This window comes from Diabrotica virgifera, chromosome 7 (assembly GCF_917563875.1).
Source record: "Diabrotica virgifera virgifera chromosome 7, PGI_DIABVI_V3a".
NCBI lineage: Eukaryota > Metazoa > Arthropoda > Insecta > Coleoptera > Chrysomelidae > Diabrotica > Diabrotica virgifera.
This window is the reverse complement of record NC_065449.1, coordinates 7,078,734-7,101,593: the sequence shown is the minus strand read 5'-3', so window position 1 is coordinate 7,101,593 and position 22,860 is coordinate 7,078,734. Positions and strand designations below refer to the sequence as shown.

Genomic DNA, 22,860 nt, shown 5'->3' with positions numbered 1-22,860 from the left:
GATTATTAGTTGCAACAATCAAAGATAAGGGATCTTAGAATTGGGGAATGAGGAATGAGCATGATTATTTCATTCATAGGAGATTCTGACCAATAGAAAGCTACAGAAGTCTGAATTAAATCGATAATTTTTGATAATCTCCCGTCGTTAAGCATATTACGTCAGATGCCCTTCGTTGCTACGAAAAAATACATTCAGTGCCATTAATGACAAATGTTTTAAAAATTATAAAAGTGATGACTTTCAACCGTCAAATACATATTTATAACAACTGTGTGTTTAATTGCACTAATTTGTACTTACATAAATAATTTACAATAAAATTTTGGTTTTGAGCAGTTTTATTCATGAAATAATCGCAACAAATTGCACTCGAACTCTAAAATTAATATAGAATTTTTGCCCTCGTGACACTTTGACATAATTAAAACTGCCAAAGTGACATTCGGGAAAAATTCAATAATTTTAGAGCTCTTGTGCAATTACTACTGATAATTTTTTTTTGGCTGATAATTTTTCACATAAAAAGCAGTTGTTCTATTACCATTTTAACCATTTATTTAGTATTTAGTCTGTCTCTGGTGACATTTCTTTTTAGCTCGGCGCAGCCTCCTTATTTCTTCAATCTTCTCCGTCCACCAATAGGAACGATAATTTGCTCTCCTACTCTCCGGACCGTGCCTTTCTACTAATATACATACTACTAATAAACTACCGCACACTGTCACTAATAACACATGCTAGTAAAATCTTGGATATCATCAAAAACAGATTAAAAGCCTATCTACATTACCAACTAACTCAGGAAAAAGCTGGGTTTGTAAAGGATAAAGGTACACGGGAACAAATCTTGCACCTGAGACAACTCATTGAAAAGTCTATAGAATTTCAAGTACCTATGATTATAGGTACTATCAACTGTGTACAACTTCGTTGACTACCAAAAGGCATTTGATTGTGTAAGCTGGATATATCTGTGGTTTAATAGAAATGGGCACACCAATGCACCTGGTGACACTTATTAAAAATTTTTACCAGTCCAATATAGCACAGTACGACTAGATCAGAAGTTCTCAAACCAATTCAAGACCGAGAGAGGTGTTATACAATGATGCGTGTTGTCACCTGACTTAATCCACATTTATGGTGAACATGTTATGATTATGGCTTTAGAAGGATCTTTAGCAGGGCCGGTGAAGTAACAGTAACTGGTAGGAAAATCTCCAATTTAAGATTTGCTGGTAACACTACACTTATAGCAGCAAATGAGCAAGAAATGTTTGATCACCTGCGAAGAGTTGAGTACGAAAACAATAAAGTTGGTTTGAAAACCAATAAAGCTAAGATAAAAATAATGGTGGTCGACAGACCCGACAATATTTAACTGACTAACATGTTACAGGAATACCAGATACTAAACACTTTTGTTTATCTCGGTCTAGTATAACTAACGATGATAACTGTGAAGCAGAAGTTCGGAGATATTGGTATGGCAAAAATTACGATGAGTCGCCCAACAAAAGTTTGGAAAGACAGATCTATCTCTCAAAATATCAAGATGAGACCAGTGGCGTAACAAAATCCGTCGGGCCCCCGCAGGAATGGAAATGGGGCCCCCGCAGGAATGGAAATGGGGCCCCCTTTAAAAAATTACTAAATGCGACATGTGTAACAAAAAATCTTATGAGTTATAGCCCAGTAAATGAATGTGAAATACGGCGATTCCTTGTAATTTTCAATGTTACCACCGAAGTGGTCCAGTCAATACTTTTCGAGTTATTTATGAGTAAAAATGTTCAACATTGTTCAACAAAAAAATCACGTTTCAGGCGGTTTTTCGCAAATAACTCAAAAAGTAAGTATTCGTAAGTAGCAAAAATGTAGCTGATACAAAAATGAAGTCTATCGACCAAGTAAATGCAAATTTGTAGCTCATGAAAAATTGTTCTTATTTGTCAAATTCCCAATTGAATATTTCAACGTGAAATAACCAAAAAATTAAGCACGTTTCGGGGAAAACTCATTAAAACTTTTTTAAAGCATTTAAAAAAAGTTTTAGGTATTTTTACTCTCTTAAAAATTTCTATTATTAAAACTAAGTGAGTTCCGCTCAAAATACATTTAAAGCATTTTTTGGTAAAAAAATGTGAAAATCTCCCCCTATCAACTCACCCAATCTAACTCAAATGAAACTAGTCATTACCTCTTTACAAATTACTTAACTTTTTTTATATGACCTGTACATCGGTTGTAAGTGCATATTTTTGAATGGGTTTTATTTGAAAGGGCTCTAACGAGTCACTAATTACAAGTATATGCAAATTTTGAACAGCCATATCTTAACCAATTTTTGTCTTACAGAAAAACAAAATAAAACCAAAATATTTATAAATGCAAAACCTACATTTCTTTACTTTTGAGATTTTTTCAAAAAAAAAAACTTTTTTTACTATGAAACCAATCTTTTTCAAAAATAATAACTTCGAACCGATCCAACTTAGGGCCTTAGGGGGATATCTTCACGTTTTTTTTTTAGCAAAACAGTTTTTTTTTTCTACAATTTTATTAATACATACAATACATACATACGATACATTGTATCTATCTGATGGACAACTTCATTTTCAATACTGCATTGCTTAAAAAACGTTGCGTATGTATGCGCAAAATAATATAACAATAACACATTTTTACATATTATATTAGACGACAAGATGGGACACCTGACATATTGGGGCCCCCCGCAAGATTCATGCTGCGGGGGCCTCTGTTACGCTCCTGGATGAGACTGGTGAATGCTCTTGTATTCTCAATATTTCTATACGGGGCAGAGACTTGGACTCTTCACGCACGAGAGCGCCAAAAAATTGATGCCTTTAAGATTTGGCGCTAGAGAAGAATGCTGAGCATACCTTGTACAGCTTATAGGACAAACGTTTCCATTCTAAACTAACTCGAAGTTAAAAAAAGGCTGTCCAAAATATGTCTGCAACGAATTCTGCAATTCTTCGGTCACTTATTCGCAGAGGTGACGATAGTTTGGAGAGATTAATTGTTTCTGGAAACGATTCCGAAGATCAAGATGATGATCACCAACTAGATGGTCCGACCAAATTAAGAACTCAAGTGAAAACTCATTCTGTGAAGCTTTTAGAGCAGCTGAAGATAGAGACCAATGGAAAAAAATGTTAGGAATATTGGAAGAAATCACGATCCTCAGTAATGGGGAGACGACAAGAGAGATATTCGTACTGTAATCATAGCGCTACCATCATAAAATTAGTTGTCGATTTAGACAAATTGCAAAGTAAATGAGCGTGACCACTTCCACGTATTCTAAACTAAACATTTTTTAAACTATTTTTAGACCTTTTGACAAAATTCAAGTAATTAAAAATAGTCGATGTGTACCTGGCCTAGACGGGTCTATTTTCGTGTTTGTAGTGTTTCTCAAAGAGACGGAATAAATGAGGTTTGGGTTCTAGACACCAGAAAATGCGACTTCGTTCGACGTCGTTTCAGAAAATAAATAAATCACGGGCATTTAAGCGACACCAGAGTGAAGATTGACAAAATTAAATTTGAAATAACAAAGTTGTAAGTAGTCGATTATTTTGGAACAGAGTGGAATGCACGGGTATTACGTTTTCCACGTATGCCAAGTGGGTGTTTTGTGGATTATATTTTATCATAATGATGAATTGTGCAAAAAGTATGTGTCTATATTATTGGAAGATCACTTAAAGTATTTGTGGAATTGCCAACTTAAAAAAATTAATTTAAAACTAATTGAACAGTATGATATATCGGCTCTAGAAGCCAATAAAACAAAACCAAGTACTTGCAAGGGCGGATCCAGAGAGGGCGCCATAAGGGCCATGCCCCCCTACCCGGGAATTTAAAAATTTTTCGATCTGTCTATCTATAAGCGAGGTTCCTACAGCTTCTGCCGCTTCTCGCATTTTGACCGCCATCTTTTTCTGTCCATTGATTCGTCTTCTTTGATGGCTCTATCTCTCATGATGTGCCGTACATTTCCTTCCCAGGTAACTGAAGGCCTTCCCCTTCTTCTTCTTTGTTGTGGTATGTAACGTAAAGTTTTCTTTGGCCATCTATCTTCATTCATTCGTTTCACGTGACCATACGACACTAGTTGTCTCATTTCAATACTATCTACACTGGAATACACAGTATTTGTCCTCCTTCTAATATCTTCACTCCTGATGTGATATTTTTTGGATATACCACACGCTCTTAGATAATCCATTTCTTCTACTTCTATCCTTTTTCTATCTTTTTTCATGATCTGACAAACTTCTGCCCCATAAGTCATAATAGGCTCTACCAAGGTACGATAAATTGTCAATTTCGTTTTTTGTCTTATATCTTTAGACCATAGTAGAGAGTTTAGAATGTTTGTCGCTTTTTTGTCCTGCTGCGTTCTGTTTCCGATGTCTCTTTTGGTAGTGCCTCCTTTAGGTATTATAGATCTGACATATTTATATGCTTTACATGTTTTTGTGGTTCTAATTTATAATGATTTTCGATTGCTAGACAAATAAAAATACTTTATTAACGATAAGTTACAAACTCATAATTTAGTTTTTAGAGTTTTAGCAAAATGTTTATAGATTCATCATCATCATTCTCTTTGCCTTATCCCTATGCGGGGTCGGCTTCCCTAATTGCATTTCTCCACACAATTCTATCTTGGGTCATATCAATGTTAATCCCCTTTACCAACATGTCCTGCCTTATCGTCTCCCCCAGGTCTTCTTTGGTCTTCCTCTCGTACTCCTTCCAGGGATCTGCACTTCAGCTATTCTTCGTATTGGGTGACTACCGTCTCGACGTTGAACATGACCAAACCATCTTAACCTATGCTCTCTCATTTTGGCATCAATTGGTGCCACACCTAGACTTCCCCTAATATACTCATTCCTAATTTTATCCTTCTTTGTCACTCCACTCATCCATCTAAGCATTCTCATTTCCGCCACATGCATTCGTTGTTCCTCTTTCTTTTTCACTGCCCAACATTCAGTTCCATGCATCATAGCCGGTCTTATGGCTGTTTTATAGAATTTTCCCTTCAACTTTATTGGAATTTTTCTGTCACACAACACACCACTCGCTTCTTTCCACTTCATCCATCCAGTCCTAATTCTACTGCATGCATCTCCATCTATTTCTCCATTACTCTGTAATACCGATCCTAGGTATTTAAAACTATTGCTTTTCACAATCATTTCACCATCCAAAGATACCATTTTATTTGTAGTAACTCCATCTTTAAATAAACATTCCAAATACTCTGTTTTTGTCCTACTAAGTTTTAAACCTTTTTCCTCCAGAGCTTGTCTCCACTGTTCCAATTTTTGTTCTAAGTCTCTTTCACTATTTCCTATTAACACTACATCATCAGCATACATTAGGCACCATGGAATACTACCCTGTAGTTTCGATGTTATCTGGTCCAAAACTAATGAGAATAAATAAGGACTAAGCACCCAGCCTTGGTGATGATGATGATGTTTATAGATTGTTTTATTTTAATTCAACGCGTAATCCAAAACATGTTAATTTTCCCGGGAAATAAGGGTTTTGTCGGTACACTGACGCAGCCAGTTTGCAAATGGGTTTTTTTGGTTTTATGCTTCCCAAACGCAGGCAACAAATGCGTTAAAGCTGCACTGAAGTTGAAGTAGAAGAAAATTATTAACAAATAGTGCTTTTTTTTGTCAAAAACTGAACCATATATTTCAAATGTTTGTTAATCTGATAAACATTAATACGATGAGGAGACCGGCCCTGGCAAGGTATGGTCAAGTTGTACTGATATTGTACTCCTAGTTTTTACTAAAAACAAGTGGTAATATTAAATAGTTTTTAAAATTAAAGTGTTTATCTACTAGGTACTACTACGTAAGTCATCTATACGTAATTATTACTTTATTATTGTGAAAAGAAAACGTTAAATAATAAATATACACCACCGTACAATCATTTTGTGAGGTTAGCTAGCATGCGGTTGGTTTGTCACTTACCAGAGTCGGACTGAAGCTTTCGCCACCGCAGCTTAAGATGACTTCACATAATGTAAACACACCTTCCGATCTAACCAGTCCAGTAAATCAACGTTCGAATATCACAAACAGTTATGCATTAGCCGCTTCACATTCTTTTTCGAGTAAGACCCAAGCAATTGTATTGACTTGTATCGATAATGCTAAACTACAGGATTATTTAATTCCGTTGGGCACAATAATCAACCCAAAAAATATCATTTTTTCATCTAGATTATCTCATATTTGAATCTGCATGTATTTGGCAAAGAAAACCGTAGTAGATAATTTCATGACACAACATGGTTCTATAGAAATACTCGGCGAAGTTGTAACAGCACGGAGACTTGTCTCTCCAGCAGAAAAACTAGTCTTGTCTGGTGTCTGCCCGTCAATTCCTCATCAAGTATTAGTTGAAGAATTACAGAATATCGGGTTAAAGCTTCTTCTTCTTAGCCTTCTATCGTCCACGTTTGGACATAGGCCTCTCCCAACTCCTTCCATCGGTCTCTATCCTGAGCAACATATTTCCAATTCGTTCCGGCTACTCTTTTAATATCATCAACCCATCTCATCTGTGGTCTTCCTCTCGGTCGTTTACTTTGGTAAGGTCTCCAATGTTGTATCGTGGCATTCCAACGTTGGTCTTTTTGTCTAACAGTGTGGCCTGCAAAGCTCCATTTAAGTTTGGCAACTTTTGTTGTTATGTCCTCGACTTTTGTTTTTGATCTTACCCAGTCGCTCCTCTTTTTATCTGACAGTCGTATACCTAACAATGCTCTTTCCATAGCTCTTTCTGTTGTAGCTAGTTTATTCATATTTGCCTTGGTTAGGGTCCAGGTTTGACACCCATATGTCATGATAGGAAGAATGCACTGGTTGAACACTTTGGTCCTCAAATATTGAGGTATTTTGCGGTTCTTAAGTATCCAACCAAGTTTTCCAAATCCTGCCCATGCTAGTCTTGCTCTCCTATTAATTTCCGCACTTTGGTTTTCTTTGTCAAGTTTCAGGATTTGGCCTAGGTAGATATATTCCTGAACTTTTTCTATCTCACTGCCATTTATAGTTATGCGTCTGGGGTCATCTGTGTTTGTCATTATTTTTGTTTTCTTCATGTTCATTTTTAGACCGACGTATTGGGAGCTGCCTGCGAGTTCCTCTATCATAATTTGCAGTTCCTCGAATGAGCTCGCTATAATCACAATGTCGTCAGCGAATCTGAGGTGATTTAGCTTCTTGCCATTAACGTTAATGCCATAGGTTGACCAATTTGTCGTTTTGAAGACGTCTTCTAGTGCTAGGTTGAAAAGCTTTGGCGATATTACGTCTCCTTGTCTCACGCCTCTCTTAATAACATTTAGGATTAAGGGTTAAAGCTTATTTCCCCAATAACATTTCTGAAAATTAGCTCCAATCTTCAGGATAGTCACATATTGAGCTTTCGGAGGGAAGTTTATGTAAGCCCTATAACATCATCAATTCCAGATTCTATTCTAATAAATTTCAACCAAACACCTTACCGCATATTTTTGTCACAAGGTTCAGTCACCTGCTTTATTTGCAAAAATACAGGACACATATCATCCCAATGCAATAACAGTTCAGTAACGGAATCAATTCTTATTGATTCAAACAATGACGTACCAAATCAAACAGCTCCAACAAGTATATTACACAAGGTAGAAAACACTCAGCAGTCATCAAGTGATGCATTATCAAATCCGAGCATATCACCTACACCTACAAATCTCCATGACCAAGAAATTACTAATACTCCTACTCATAGCAACACTTTCAATCAACCACATTCAGCGGCAATACCGTTTCCACAAACTTCGGAAGCAATATCCTCCAATCTATCAGCACCTCTTCCATTAGATATAACTGCAGAAAACTCTAATAAAACTGATACATCACCACAATTTTCTGAAACAACCATTTCAACCAATCTTACAAACAAAACTTCAAGCTCGACTTCTGTCACTACCAATGAGTCTGCTCCAGTACTTCCAAATGTAATAAAGCCACAACATCTAAGTGAAAACTCTAATAGCACTTGCGAAAACGCAAGTTCTTCCATGAAACGCAGTATTGATGAGGTTGATACGCCTCCTTCAGACTCAGCAATTTCATCACAAAATCTGTTTGCAAAACCCAAATCCTCTAAACCACAAAAACCGCGCTCATCTAAATTCCCATCTACACGGGAAACTCTTGAAAATTTTAGTGACTATCATACCCCACCATTCGTTTTAAATTGCCACCAATTGTCCTTACTGATTGATAATGTCCAAGGCTCCTCCGACACTATTAGCGTCGTTAAAGAATTTACAACTGATATGGCTGGTTTACTCCATCTTTTACAAAGCAGCTATCAATATGCAAATGATAGATCTACAAAAACCAAGTTTACAAAGCTTCAAAAGAAACTACACAACCATTTAGGGAAAGAGATTTCTGACTTAGACAGTGACTCTTCTGTAGACAATTGTTCAGTATCATCTAACTCCGAATCTGTTAACAATATTCAACTCGATACCTTAATGGAACATTGATGGATTTTTCCATCGTCTTCCTATGCTACAGCTTCTTTTATCTGAATATTCTCCTGATATTATTTGTCTTTAGGAGACAAACTCAAAGACCAATCAGTTATACAATTCAAAATATTTCACTTGCTTCCGCAAAGACCGTACAGATGCAAGTCGTGCAAGCGGTGGTGTAGCAATAGCAATCGTTTCTTCAGAAAACAATCTTCTTCTCCGTTTAACCCCAGAATGTAGCACATATTCAGCTGAACTCTACGCCATATACCGTGCTGTGAAACTTCTTAACGAGCTTACACTCACAAAAGCCCTGATCATAACAGATTCTCTTAGCTCTCTAAACACATTAAAACACATTTTTCCGAAACTTCCTTTTGAAAAGTTGCTAAAATACCAGCTGTCCCAAGCTCATGAACATGGAAGAAGCGTCCAATTTTTATGGGTTCCCTCACACGTCGGAATAACAGGAAATAAAGAAGCTGACAGGACTGCTCGAGAGACAATTTTAAGTGATTTTTCGGAACCGATAGGCAAGTGTGTTTCCAGTGACTTAAAAGCTTATTTTAAAAATAAAGTGTTGTGTTTGTGGCGAAATGAGTGATCTCAAAATAATTCTAAGCTGAATAAAATCAAAAATAATGTGTCTCAGTGGATTCCACCGTCGCGGAATAGACGAGAACAAATTGTGGTTGCGCGTTTACGTCTAGTACATACCAGGTTAACGCACTCTTACCTTTCAACAAAGAAAAATCTACCTATATGTGATTAGTGTAACGTCCGATTAACAGTCGAACACTTTTTAACAAGTTGTAGTAAATATGACCAAGAAAGACAGCGCAACAATATTCCAAACGCTCTACCAGAGGCTCTAGGTCAAAACTGTTCCTATGACAATATAGTTAATTATCTAAGATCCATAAATATTTTGTATAATCTGTAGTTGTTTATTTTTGTTATTTATATTTTGTTCCGTCGCTAATAACCTTTTGGTGGATGCGACTTCTTTTTCTAATAAAAAAAATTAATACGATGAAATCTCTATGTATTTTCCCTGGCATTTCTGATATAAATCAAAACAAAGTTTTTCGTTTTTTTTTAGATTCTTTATGTCAGTTATACGGCGTTCCGCAAGGTGTATCAAATACATAACGTTTTTTTTACTTTTGAAAACACGATAAATTACTTCCGTGGATATAAATTATCATTTTCTTGTAAAGTCGAACCCGCTTATTGAATACCGGTTAAAGGAAAATCACGGTTTAAGGAATAGAAATTTGAGGTCTTAAAATGTTTTACTAGGCTTATATGATCGGTTATTAGAAAATCCCTGATATAGGAATACTTTTTCTTGGCACGACGGCTATTCCAATAAGCGGGTTCGACTGTATTTCCTTCCATCCAAAAAAGATCGCAAAAATTGTTTTATACTGATAGCCAAAAAATAGAGTGCGTTTTAGAAATTATTTAAATATTGTTTAGATATTTATATTCAAACAAATATTTTTTTGAATATTTATTTATGGAAGTATACATTATAATATTTTTATTATTTGAGAACATTATAAAAAACTTGCAACGTCATTTTTGCTGACGACCACGAACTCCTGATAGTTTTTAGGTAAATTAAAAACAATCCAAAATGACCAAAAATTACAATTAAACTAAATTTAAATATACAGAAATAAATGTTTTTATCTTTTTTTGGCTATGCAAAAGAAACTTCCGTTAAAGAAAAGATAGCGTGGTAAAAATTTTGATCTAAGTAAATAACAGTATACAAAGTGTTGCATTTTTTTGCTCATCAGTATTTTTTAAACTTTTTTTACTTTACATGATTTAAAATTCTAATAATTCTAAAGTGGTTGTGTATAAATAATGACACGTGTTTATTACTTCCAGACGGAATCAACAAGTCCGAACAATGAAGAGGCCACCAGCCAAGACTTAAGTGGTGGTGAAGCGTCGAACAATGTGTCGGATTACAGCGGAAATCACAACGTTTACAACATGGTCTATCCTGGTTATTATGTTAATGGAATATGTCCACCTCAAGGTAAGATAATAAGTGATTAATTACAGCTCTTTAAAATATGCTGCAATGACAAAAAATGACAGAAAACACTATAAAATCGACAATTAAATAAATATATTTGTTAAAGTGCTTGTCTACACTTTATTTAGTATTGAGAAATAGTTATTTAACCATATATGCAAGATATTCTCTCTTCTTCGTAAATCAGGCCATACTCGTTAGTCTCTTGCACTTGGTCGTACTTATAGCTTTTGTACCATACCTTGTTTTTTTTTCATAAGTCTTGTGGCCAACGAAGGCAAACAGTTTTCTTATTGGTAGTTTTAGAATCTCTTCTGGTTTACACCTCAGTTGACCAATGAACTTCGGCCCCACAGCATTTGGTTCATTGCAATGGTAGGATATGTATATCAGTCTCTTCTTCCATTTCGCACTTTCTGCACCATTGTTCACTCACCTTACTTAATTTGTATAGATGGTTTCTTATATCGGCAATGTCCACTCACCATTCCAGTGATCATTTTTATTGAGGTTCATCAAATTGTTCGAGAGTTTTTTATCAATATGCTTTATTATGTTTTTAGTCTGGATTTGCCTTTGATTGGCTCTCCATTTCTTGTGATGATTCTTTATCAGCCATTTCTGAAACTCGTTTTTCGTAGCATGTTTGTGATGCCACAGGAAGGTTCTGAGGCTTCAAAGGTTTCTCTCGAGCCTTGTCTTACCAACATATCGGCTCGTTCATTCCTAGGCACCTCGTCATGGCACGGCACCCATATTAAACACATTATTGTCTTTTGCAAGAGATTATTTAAAAACTTTCATAATGTAGTCTGGTGATTTATAGACTATATTATAGGGTGAGGCAGATAACTGGCCTATTAGAAATATCTCGAGAACTAAAAGCAACAGAATCATGAAAATTGGAATAACGAGGTTATGAAGGATGACCTATTAAATGAAAATATTTTGATCTCTTTGCAACTTCCGGTTACACCGGAAGTTGCTTACAACTTCGTTTTTTTTTAATAGGACACCCTATATATTTTTACATTTTTGGATTCTCCTCAATATCTTCTTTCTTAAAATATGAGGTTTTGTAATATTATGAAGGGAATTTTAAGATATATTTACGATTTTTTATTAATTTCGTAGCAATTTTCACACCCTGTAGAATTGTAATGGTTTGGCATTAAAGACTCTACTTACATTCAAGTGATTTTTAATATAGTCTTCTATTGTTGAGAATAATTAGTATAGCTAATTTTGAAATTTTAGTATACAGGGTAGGTCGAAACTCGGAATGAATATTTTCTGAGTTTCCTTAAATGGAACACCCTGTATTTTAGTATTGTAATGAAATGATAATTTATGGTACTTTTTTATTTCTTAAGCATTCCCTATACCCAACTGCTTTAATTTGTGAGTTATTGGTGATTCAAGCTAAACATTAATTTCAACAAAAAATACGTAAAATTTTATTAGGTTGGCCGTGAAAATATTCAACCACAAAGAATTTTTCAGAAATAAATACATATTAATCCAGTCTGATGCTTAATATTACCCATGATGGTTTAGCTATTAAAATACCTACGTAGTTAAGATTGTTGGTGCGATTAACAATTAAGCACAAATTAAAGCAGTTAGGTATAGAGAATGCTTAAGAAATAAAAAAGAACCATAAAATATTATTTCATTACAATAATAAAATACAGGGTGTTCCATTTAAGAAAACTCAGAAAATACTCATTCCGAGTTTCGACCAACCCTGTATACTAAAATTTAAAATTTAGCTATACTAATGACTCTTAACAATAGTAGACTATATTAAAAATCATTTGAACGTATGTAGAGTTTTAGATGTCAAACTACTGCAATTCTACAGGGTGTGAATATTACTACAAAATTAATAAAAAAAACTTTATTATCTTTTAAAATACCCTGTATAACATTACAAAACCTCATATTTTAAGAAAGAAGACATCGAAGAGAATTCAAAAATGTAAAATATACAGGATGTCCCATTTAAAAAAAAAAACGAAGTTATGAGCAATTTCTGGTATAACCGGAAGTAGCAAATAGATGAAAATATTTTCATTAAACAGATGACTCTTCAAAACCTCTTAATTCAAATTTTCATGATTCTGTTGCGTTTAGTTCTCGAGATATTTTTAATAGGCCCTTTATTTGCCTCACCCTGTATAAACTGCTGGTTTATACGAGTATAATCCTTCGAATTGGTGTTAAAGGTAGTGTTACCATTGCTGGCTAAAAAGTCCATGGATAGCATACATTTCCAACCTTCGATAGAAGCAGCGTTTCAATATCTTTCAATGTTCTGTAGGAAGTAGGACGAGTTTGTCGTGATGGGTACTTTGGACTTCGGCGAACTTTCCCGAAGTAACTTCGCGAGAGTGTGGTGATCGCTTCAGCACAGCATAATAAACGAAACGCGTTTATCTGCGTTTGCGTTTTCTATGCTGTGGCCAGGGCCCCCGCTACCATATGTGCAAAGTGTGCAATGCACACGGGCGCCATCCTTTAGGGGCGCCAAAACCCGGGGTCAAAAACTGCAAAAAAATTTGGAAAAAAAAACAAAAATTAATTTTAAAATAAAAGTTGAGAAATTAAATAGGATTAGGTATAAATAGGAGAAAATGAGGAGGAAAGCAGAATACTTTGGCCATATAATTAGAGGACCTATATAGCATTTACTTCGCCTTATAATACAAGGAAAAGTGGAGGGAAAGAGAAGGATTGGTGGAAAGAAACTTTCATGGTTGCGTGATATTAGACAATGGTGTAGAACCACAGTAGAACAATTATTTCGCGCAGCAGCCGATACAGAAAGGTTTTAGGGACTTGTAAACATGATGACGACCAAAGTCTGAATACGGACACGGCACTTAAAGAAGAAGAAGGTAGGTAGGTATACATCCACACGAAATTTTATTAGCACATCATCCAGTTACTGCCGGTTCCAGGTACGAAAAAATGTCAGAAGTCAGCCATTTTGATTTATTTTATTATGATTTTATTCTGTTTGTTTCATTTTGATATTTTAGTATACAAATAATAGTCCATTTACTCACGGTTTTTGATGTGAGTTTTAAAGGACCGCTTGTATTGACATGAAATTTGGCATACACATAGCTAACACGTCAAAGAAGAAAGTGTATTGTGCCGATGTCTGCTTTTTGCCCTTGGGATGAGTTTCACCCCTTCTCGGGGATGAAAAAACATACGTTCAAAATATGCTCGGAATTGGATAAAGTGACTTCCTAAGCAACTTTGGTTTTATAGAGTTAGTTGTTCTTCTTCTTCTTTTTCTTTTTCCTCTTCTTCTTTTATATAGGTAGTACTGCCTGCTTTCTTCAACGGTGCCTTTCATTCTGCCCCTAAGTTTTCATTCCATCTTTTCCTTGGGCGTCCTATATTTCTCCTGCCTAACGGTGACTTGTCCCTGGCTATGATTACTATCCTTGATTCAGACATCCTACTTATGTGCTCATTCCACTCTTCTTTTCTGTTCTTTACCCAGGTATTTATATTGTCTACCCCACATATGCGTCTGATTTCCTCACTTCTTACCCTATTTTATAGTCTTTTCCAGCAATCCTTCTCAAGATCTTCATTTCGTTGGTTTCTAGATGTCTTCGTGTTTTGCTTGTATCTGGTCTTGTTTCGGCCGTGTAAGTCATAACTGGCCTAATAACTGACATATATATATATATATATATATATATATATATATATATATATATATATATATATATATATATATATATATATATATATATTCGGGCCTTTGTTTCCAATCTTAGGTGTTTGGTTTTTCCAAATTGTGTCGTTTAGGCATCCGGCCGTTCTACTGGCTTTAATTATTTGGTCTTTTACCTCTTCTTCGATATTTTTGTCAACTGATAGATTAATTCCCAGATACTTGAAAGCCATTACTTGGTGTATAATTTGATTGTCTAACTCCAATTTGCATCTTATTGGTTCTTTGGCAATTACTAAGCTTTTTGTTTTTTGGGCTGATATTTTCATATTCATTTTTTTTGCGTTAATGTTGAACTCGTGAAATAATCTTTGCAGGTCGTCTTCGCACTCTGCTACTAACACGGTGTCATCAGCGTAACACAGTATTTTTATCTCTCTATTGCCCATTTTGTACCCTCTTTTTTTCTTCACTTGTTTTATAATTGCATCCAAGATTATATTAAACAGTAAAGGGCTTAGTGAATCTCCTTGCCTGATTCATGTGTTTGTTTCTATGGGTTCTGTTATTATTCCATTGACTTTCATTTCTATTTTATTTCTTACATTATATGTTTTCTATCAGTTTGATGATATCCAGTGGTAAATTTTTGTCATATAGTAGGTGTATCACATCTTTTAATTGGATTCTATCAAACTGTAGTTAGTTGACAGCTTCAAAGTCAATACTTTATTTGCACGTATATTTATACGAATTATTTAGGAGTAAATATATTCATTCCTCAACAAAAAATCCCATTGTAGACAGTTTGTCGCTCAAAAACTCAAAAAGTAGGTAAGTATTTTATCGAACAAAATGATCTTAGCAAAAATGTAGCTTACAAAAAAGTAAAAAAGAAATGGGGTATATTTATGAAGTCTGTACACCCAGTAGAAGCAGATTTGTAGCTAATGAAAAATAGGTCCTTATTAGTCAAATTCCAAATCGAATATTTCAACGTAAAATCTGGTAAAATACCCAAAAATGAAGCACTTTTCGGGGAAAACTCATTACAACTGCTTTAAAGCGTTTTAAAAAGTTTTAATTTTGTTTTAAAAAAAAATTCTAACAACAAGAGTAAGTTTACGCTTAAAATAAAGGCCTCTTATTTTTTTGGTAAAAAAAAATCGTAAAACTCACTCACTAATTAGCATCCCAAATGAAATTAATCGTTACCGCTTTCCATTTACTTTAGAATAACCAAAGAATGTTTTTTTCGATAAAATACTTACTTTTTGAGTTATTTGCGAAAAACCGTCTAAAACCCTGTTTTTTTTTATTGAAAAATGAACATATTTACTAGCAAATAACTTAAAAAGTATTGACTTTGAACGTGTTTTTTCGCCCCCGAGAAGGGGTGAAACTCAGATCCAGGGCAAAAACACACATCAGCACAATAGCACTTTTTTTCTTTGATATGTGTTAGCTATGTGGCCTATGTGTATACCGAGTTTCATGTCAATCCAAGCGGTGGTTCTTTAAAATTCGGAGGTTTTGCAATATTTGACCGTGGGTGAATGGACTATGAATATTACTTCTAAAGTTCAGTTTTTTGCTTCATTTCAAGAATTTACCTACCTACCTACCTGCCGTCAAAAAAAATAAATAAAAAAAACATGATCCAAAATGATTTAAGGGGCGCCAAAATCTATTTTTGCACACAGGCGCCTGTAGCTCTTACGGGGGCCCTGGCTGTGGCTTCAGTCAATGGGCAGTTTGAATGGTCGATGAAGTGTTTCATTTCATGTAGCTGCCGACAGAGAAGCATTCTAGCAGCTTGTTAATATGATAACAAACGTTTGAACATAAATATAAGTACGGTACATAATCAAGAAAGAAGTGCATATTAGTTGTAAAATATTAACATAATAAACTTTCGGCCTTTTAAATAGGTAGGTAATGGCCACTTGACAGTGATTTATCAGGCGCTCTCAATGCCAAATGAAGTTTAATGGACAATCATAAATACACGATAAAACTTTAAACGATTTCTATCTGTAAACAAATTACAATTTTTACTGAAATAAACAATTAATACTTATGTATGTGCATATCATAAACTAATCTGCTAATAACTCATGTTTTATTGCCTTATTAGTCAGGTGTATTTAACAACACATATTCATAGGCGCGGAACAAATTTTTGGCACTTGGTCAAGTCGTTTATTTATGAACGACATGTCACAAACCTCTTTCCTCTATGCTGGCTTGAGAGAGTAAGCATCTCAAAAGACCACGTTGGTCATATTTTGCATACAAGTTTGGGCATGAGAAAGCTGTCGACGCGATGAGTGTCGCATTTGCTCACTCAGTACTATTATAAGCCTAATCGTGAGACCACTTCAGAGTTGTGTTTGACGCTATTTAAGCGGGATCCGAAAAAGTTTCTACGTCGTTTCGTAACAGCCGACGAAATATGAATCCACTGGTACACACCAGAGACCAAGGAACAGTCGACACAGTCGGTCAGAAAGGTGATAGCCGCCATTTTCTGGGATTCACAAGGTGTGATATACATCAACTACTTGAAGAAGGGCAGTGGCGTAATTAAATACGCCGCCCCCCCCCCCCGCAGAACTGAAAATGGGGCCCCCTTTAAAAAATTACTAAATGCGACATGGGGGGGGGGGCGCATGAACTTTTTTTATGATGATATGATATGTATAGCTTAGGTTACCTAACACTTTACCTCGTTCAGCACAACCTTTAGTACCGTTCAGCACAAAGCTAAAAACATTTTTCTCGTAGCAAGCGGGATATGTGTTTGACACTAAAAACATTTGAACTGCAAATATATAAATTTATATTATTTTAAATTCTCAATGGGGGCTCTCTGAACCTGCCCTTGCTAATACTTTTAAGTTATTTTGAAAATAGGGCATCTTTCTAAAATAAAGAAACTTTTTTTAAAAATGAATAACCATTTTCAATTTCGTTGCAAAACGAAAACACAGCCGAACCATATTCTAGTCCAATCAGAGAGTGCTGCAAGCACCTCTACCGGTTTCGAAACTTATTAGTCTCTCATCAGGAGGCACATATGCTGCTCTCCCCGATCCAACCAAAACAAACCCCAGCGTGCATTCCCGGACTGCAACGAACGAAATGGCATAGATGCCCTAGCGGCAACTGCTAGCAAAGAGACTAAGTTTTCACTCTAATGGCATATAAAACAACATAATGCTATTCTACATCCCACCAGAATGAAAACAATGGGAACCTTCTCTGGTTACACCTCCGAGGCTTCTACAATTTGCAAGCCATACGGATACTGAGACTAAGGAAGATGAGGGAATTCTACAATTTACAATTCACGTCCCATCTGCTCAGCGCGGTAAAACTTTTTTTACTAACTTTTTTTACTATAAAACCAATTTTTTTCAAAAATAAAAACTTCAAACCGATTCAATTTAGGGGGAGATGTTCACGTTTTTTTTTTTTAGAAAAAAAATGGGCCAACTTTATTTTGTGCGTAACTCGCTTAGTTTTGATGCTAGAAGCTTGCTATAAAATGCTATAAAAAATAAAAATAAAGCTCGTTTTTAAACATTAAAAAATGACAAATTGTCGAAACCAAAAGACTCCATCTTTAAACAAATAAATGTTTTAAAAATTTAATAAAATCTTTGGATTTCTTAGTTCGGAAACAAATTCTCTCTTATACCTATGCCCCATCCTTCTACAATTTACAAGGAATAGAGGGTGATGAATGCAGAGACGTGGGGGTCTAAATAGTTGCACTCCACTACACGTCAATTCATCGAGGCAAAGATCAACGAATAAAAAAATGTTTCAATAAGTTTTCTCCGAAAAGTGCTTCGTTTGTTGGTTATTTACGTTGAAATATTCCATTTGAAAATGAATGAATAAGAACAATTTTTCATGAGCTACAACTTTCCTTTTAGTGTGTCGATAGACTTCATGAATAGGTTCCTTCGCCATTTTTTTTTGTTTTTTATAAGCTGCATTTTTGCTGAAAATATTTATTCGATAATATTTAATTCCATAAAATACTTATTTTTGAGTTATTTGCGAAAAACCGCCTGAATACGTGGTTTTTTGTTGAAAAATAAACATTTTCACTCGCAAGTCACTTGAAAATATTGACTTAGGACTTAGATAAAGAAGCTCTATAGAACAAACGCTGCTTATAATTACACTCGTGATGCTAATAATTACACTCCAAAACGGTCATTTACTGGGTTATAAGTACATCCATGCACTGTTTATGACAACGCCTAGAATAAAATAGAAAGAAAATTAATAAACGACTACATTATTACATAGTATTATTCTGTGAGATGAACAACTTTCTTCGTGCACTACTATCACCGAATACAATCTAAAAATCTACCATTTTATTAATACATACAATACATTACATAAGATACATTGTATCTATCTGATGGACAACTTTATTTTCAATACTGCACTGCTTAAAAAACGTTGGGTATGTATGCGCAAAATGATATAACAATAACAAAATTTTTTGATATATTAGACAAGATTGGGCCCCTGGCATCTTGGGACCCCCCGCAAGCTTCATGCTGCGGGGCCTCTGTTACACCCCTGGAGAAGGGCAAAACGATCACAGAGCTCTACTATGGTAAACTGTTGGGTCGATTCGACTCTGGATTGCAGATAAACGGTCCCATTAGACGAAGAAAAAACTGCTCTTTCACCATAACAACCTATTGACTCATACCTCCCACATTGCCATGGCCGAATTGGTTGAATTGGGCTACGGACTGTTGCTGCATCCACCGTATTCTCCAGATTTGGCCCTGTGCGACTACTTTTTGTTCCGAAATTTGAAAAAGGCACTCGCTGAGCTGAAATTTATGTCGTATCAGGGGGTCATCTCCGCCACGGAAGCCTGCTTTGTACTCCTCAAGGAAACGTATTTTTCTTTTCCACTTTTCCAAAATTTTCATTTTTCTTTAGTATATTAAGTACTTATCGGACCACCCTATTTGTATATCATAAAATAATATACTAATAAAGTAATAACTCATGTTTTATTGCCTTATTAGTCAGGTGTATTTAACAACACATATTCATACGCGCGGAACACATTTTTGGCACTTGGTCAAGTCGTTTATTTATGAACGACATGTCACAAACCTCTTTCCTGGAGACTCGCCGAACAAAAGTTTGACAACGCAAAGAGAATTTGCCCTATCCAATTCAACACTATCCAACCTTCTAGATGGATGTTTATATTTAGCCCAAAGCAAATGGAGTTGATTCTGTTTTAGTTTAGAACGAAATCCAATAGGTAAGCGTAACGGAAAAAGTCGAGGCAGTCACTGCGGAATGGCTTAAAATAAATTTGTTTTTTCCTTTGATGTGAAAAAACTTTCCGTGTACTAATTGTTTATTTCAAACTTTGTTTTGAGTTAAACAATCCACAAGGAAAATGATTTCCTGTAGCTTGTACATCATTAATCACAAAAAATTAGTAAAAGTCCTTTATAAAAGGTATAATTTATTTAACCTTCGTAAGGCGGTGCAGGGTGCAGCTGTACCCCAGACCTCGTTTTTCTCACCTATCTTTTTTAATAATTTTTTTTTTGATTTTTGTCCATTTTTTTATTCGTATTAAATTCAATTCTAAACGTATTCCATCCATTACAGCATTTAAAACTCTTTGCGTTTACGTGCTTTTTTGAAAAAATTACTGTAGGGTGCAAATGATAAAAATTTCATATCCTGAATTGGACGTTTCTGTTGTTCCACCTGGAGCTAACAGAGCTACGGGACAAATCGGTGTTACTTGTGTCAGAGAAAAAAGACCGAAAGTCCGGCATAACTGTATTGTGTGTAAAAACGTTGTGTTGCTCATTCTGTGAAAAATTTAATGTGTTTGTCTTGCAACGATAATAATTTTTTTTTAAGAAGAAATGAGTACTTTTTTGTAAAATTATGTTTCAAACAATAATAAATAAGTCCTAATTATCTTTCAAATTAATTTCCCCGACGTTCACATAAATATAAAAAATGGATATACAGATGGGGTGCAAATGCACCCCGCACCGTTGTTTACGTAAGAATTTAAGCACCGCCTTCCGAGGGTTAAAAATCCCTTAAAGGGCTACTAGACCAGGGCGCATCTGTAAAAATATTAGTACATTTGGAGGTGACTCATATTTTTTACAGAAATTGCTTGAAAATAACTCATATAATAATATTTGAATTATCCTCTCACTCAAAAAGGTCCGGAACCTTGTTTAAATAATCGAAATGTCAAAAAATGAAGGAAAAATTCGACTTTTTTCTTCGTTTTGTGATTATAACTTTAAAAGTATTAATTTTCGAGAAAAGTTGCACTAACATAAAAGTTGCGTAATTAAATTTTCTATGGGCCATTCCACGAACATACGCCTGTTTTGGATTATGTACTTCGATAACGAATATTTTACTGTGCAAAATAAGAAGAACGAAAGTAAATTGCAAATTACATTGTTGTTTATTGGAATAATTATTAGCGCCATTTACTTTCGTACTTCTTATGTTGCACAGTAAAATATTCGTTGTCGAAGTAATCCAAAACAGGCGTATGTTCGTGGAATGGCCCATACAATACAGGATTAGTTAAAAATTTTTAAAATTGTCACCCTTGTTGCAAAATAGCAATAATTGCGAAAAAAACCATACAAAAACAAGTATTCGCATTTTACGTTTTTCAACCATTTATGCTACACTTAGAACCTTCATATTTCACCCAGAAAAACGTTATGACATGATAAAATAACACTGTAAATTTTGATAAGGTCGCGATCGGTTAAATAGATTTTGCAAAATAAATTTTGCAATCCAGCTTTCGCAAAAAAAAATCATTTATTCAAAATGTTGCAGGACTGAAAATAAAGCAGACAGCAAGTTGAATTTTTTTACCTGTAGAACAATATTGTACCTTTCATTTGAAATTTGCAAAATTAAAATCGGTTTACTACCACGGCGTCAGGAATTTTTATAAATAAACATTAATTTTTGGTGCTACGCGCAGGACAGCGGATACGTTTGCTCTGATTGGGCATTTCAATGACCTTTGATAATGATTGAATAAATTTTAATTTTTAGTAAATTTCGATATAAATAAATACATTTGTTTATTGCAAAATAAAAACACACACTCTGTCCTTTGAAATAACACCTTTTTTTAGCAAAAACTTTCTTGGTTCATATATTTTAACGTAGAAAATAAAAGTTTATTATTTTTAAACATATGCAACTATTTAAACAATATTTCACAAACAATAATCAAATTAGCTTGATTTTTGTGGAATTAAAATATTAAAATACAACAAAATATAGAGTAAGAAAATAATATATTAGATAAAGATTGAAAGAAATTTTGGCAGAAATCAACTTGTGTGAATCGAACACCGCTGTCCTGCGCGTAGCACCAAAAATTAATGTTTATTGAAAAAAATTCATGACGCCGTGGTAATCAACCGATTTTAATTTTGCAAATTGCAAATCAAAGGTACAGTGTTCTTCTATATTATGTAAAAAAAATTCAACTTTCTATCTGCTTTATTTTCAGTCCTGCAAAATTTTGAAAAATTGAATTCTTTTGCGAAAGCTAGATTGCACAATTTATTTTGCAAAATCTATTTAACCGACCTTAATGAAATTCACAGTATGGTTTTACTATATCATAAAGTTTTTCTGAGTAAAATATGAAGGTCCTAAGTGTAGCATAAATGTCTGAAAACGTAAAATGCGAATACTTGTTTTTTTATGTTTTTTTCGCAATTATAGCTATTTTGCAACAAGGATGACGATTTTTAAAATTTTTAACTAATCCTATATTGTAGGAAATTTAATTGCGCAACTTTTATATAGGTGCAACTTTTCTCGAAAATGAATACTTTTAAAGTTATAATCAAAAAACCAAGGAAAAAATCGAATTTTTCCTTCATTTTTTTACATTTTGATTATACAATGTTCCGGACCTTTTTGAGTGGGAGGATAACTTAATCATTATTATATGAGTTAATTTCAAGCAATTTCTGCAAAAAAATATGAGTCACCTCTCAACGTCTATCTCAAAACAGATGCGCCCTGTACTACACATGACAGAACACTTTCGAACTGAGTTGCTATTTACTGTTCGTAATGTGAGGATCTAAACTCCGGACAAGCAACCCACGTGTTGTGTAGAAAGTCCTGTGATGCTTGATGTTATATCTAGGATCACATCACTAACATCACTTTCAATTTGATATAAAAATGTAAACTTTCTATAATTATGCAACGTTTAAAGGATTTTTGTCCATATATTTTGAAGCTGTTAACAGCACTGATAATAAACTTTTTAGTTCGGAAACGTTCTATGATGTAGCTCCGGTAAGGAATTAGTACTATGGCGAATATATGGAGCGGTGAATGACAATGGAGTGTAGCGAAGACTCCAACACTTATATAAAGTTCGACATACGAGACCTA

At 34.6% G+C, this 22,860-nt stretch overlaps 1 protein-coding gene across 6 annotated transcripts in view; it reads left to right on the top strand.

Annotated features, from left to right (window-relative positions):
• Positions 1-22,860, top strand: part of LOC114339993 (uncharacterized) — a 263,249-nt gene that overhangs the window by 222,473 nt on the left and 17,916 nt on the right. For all 6 annotated transcript variants that reach the window (XM_050655665.1, XM_050655666.1, XM_050655667.1 and 3 more), the window contains exon 6: positions 10,514-10,667. In XM_050655665.1, coding sequence (XP_050511622.1) covers positions 10,514-10,667 — 154 coding nt within the window. The remainder of the gene's footprint in view (positions 1-10,513; positions 10,668-22,860) is intronic.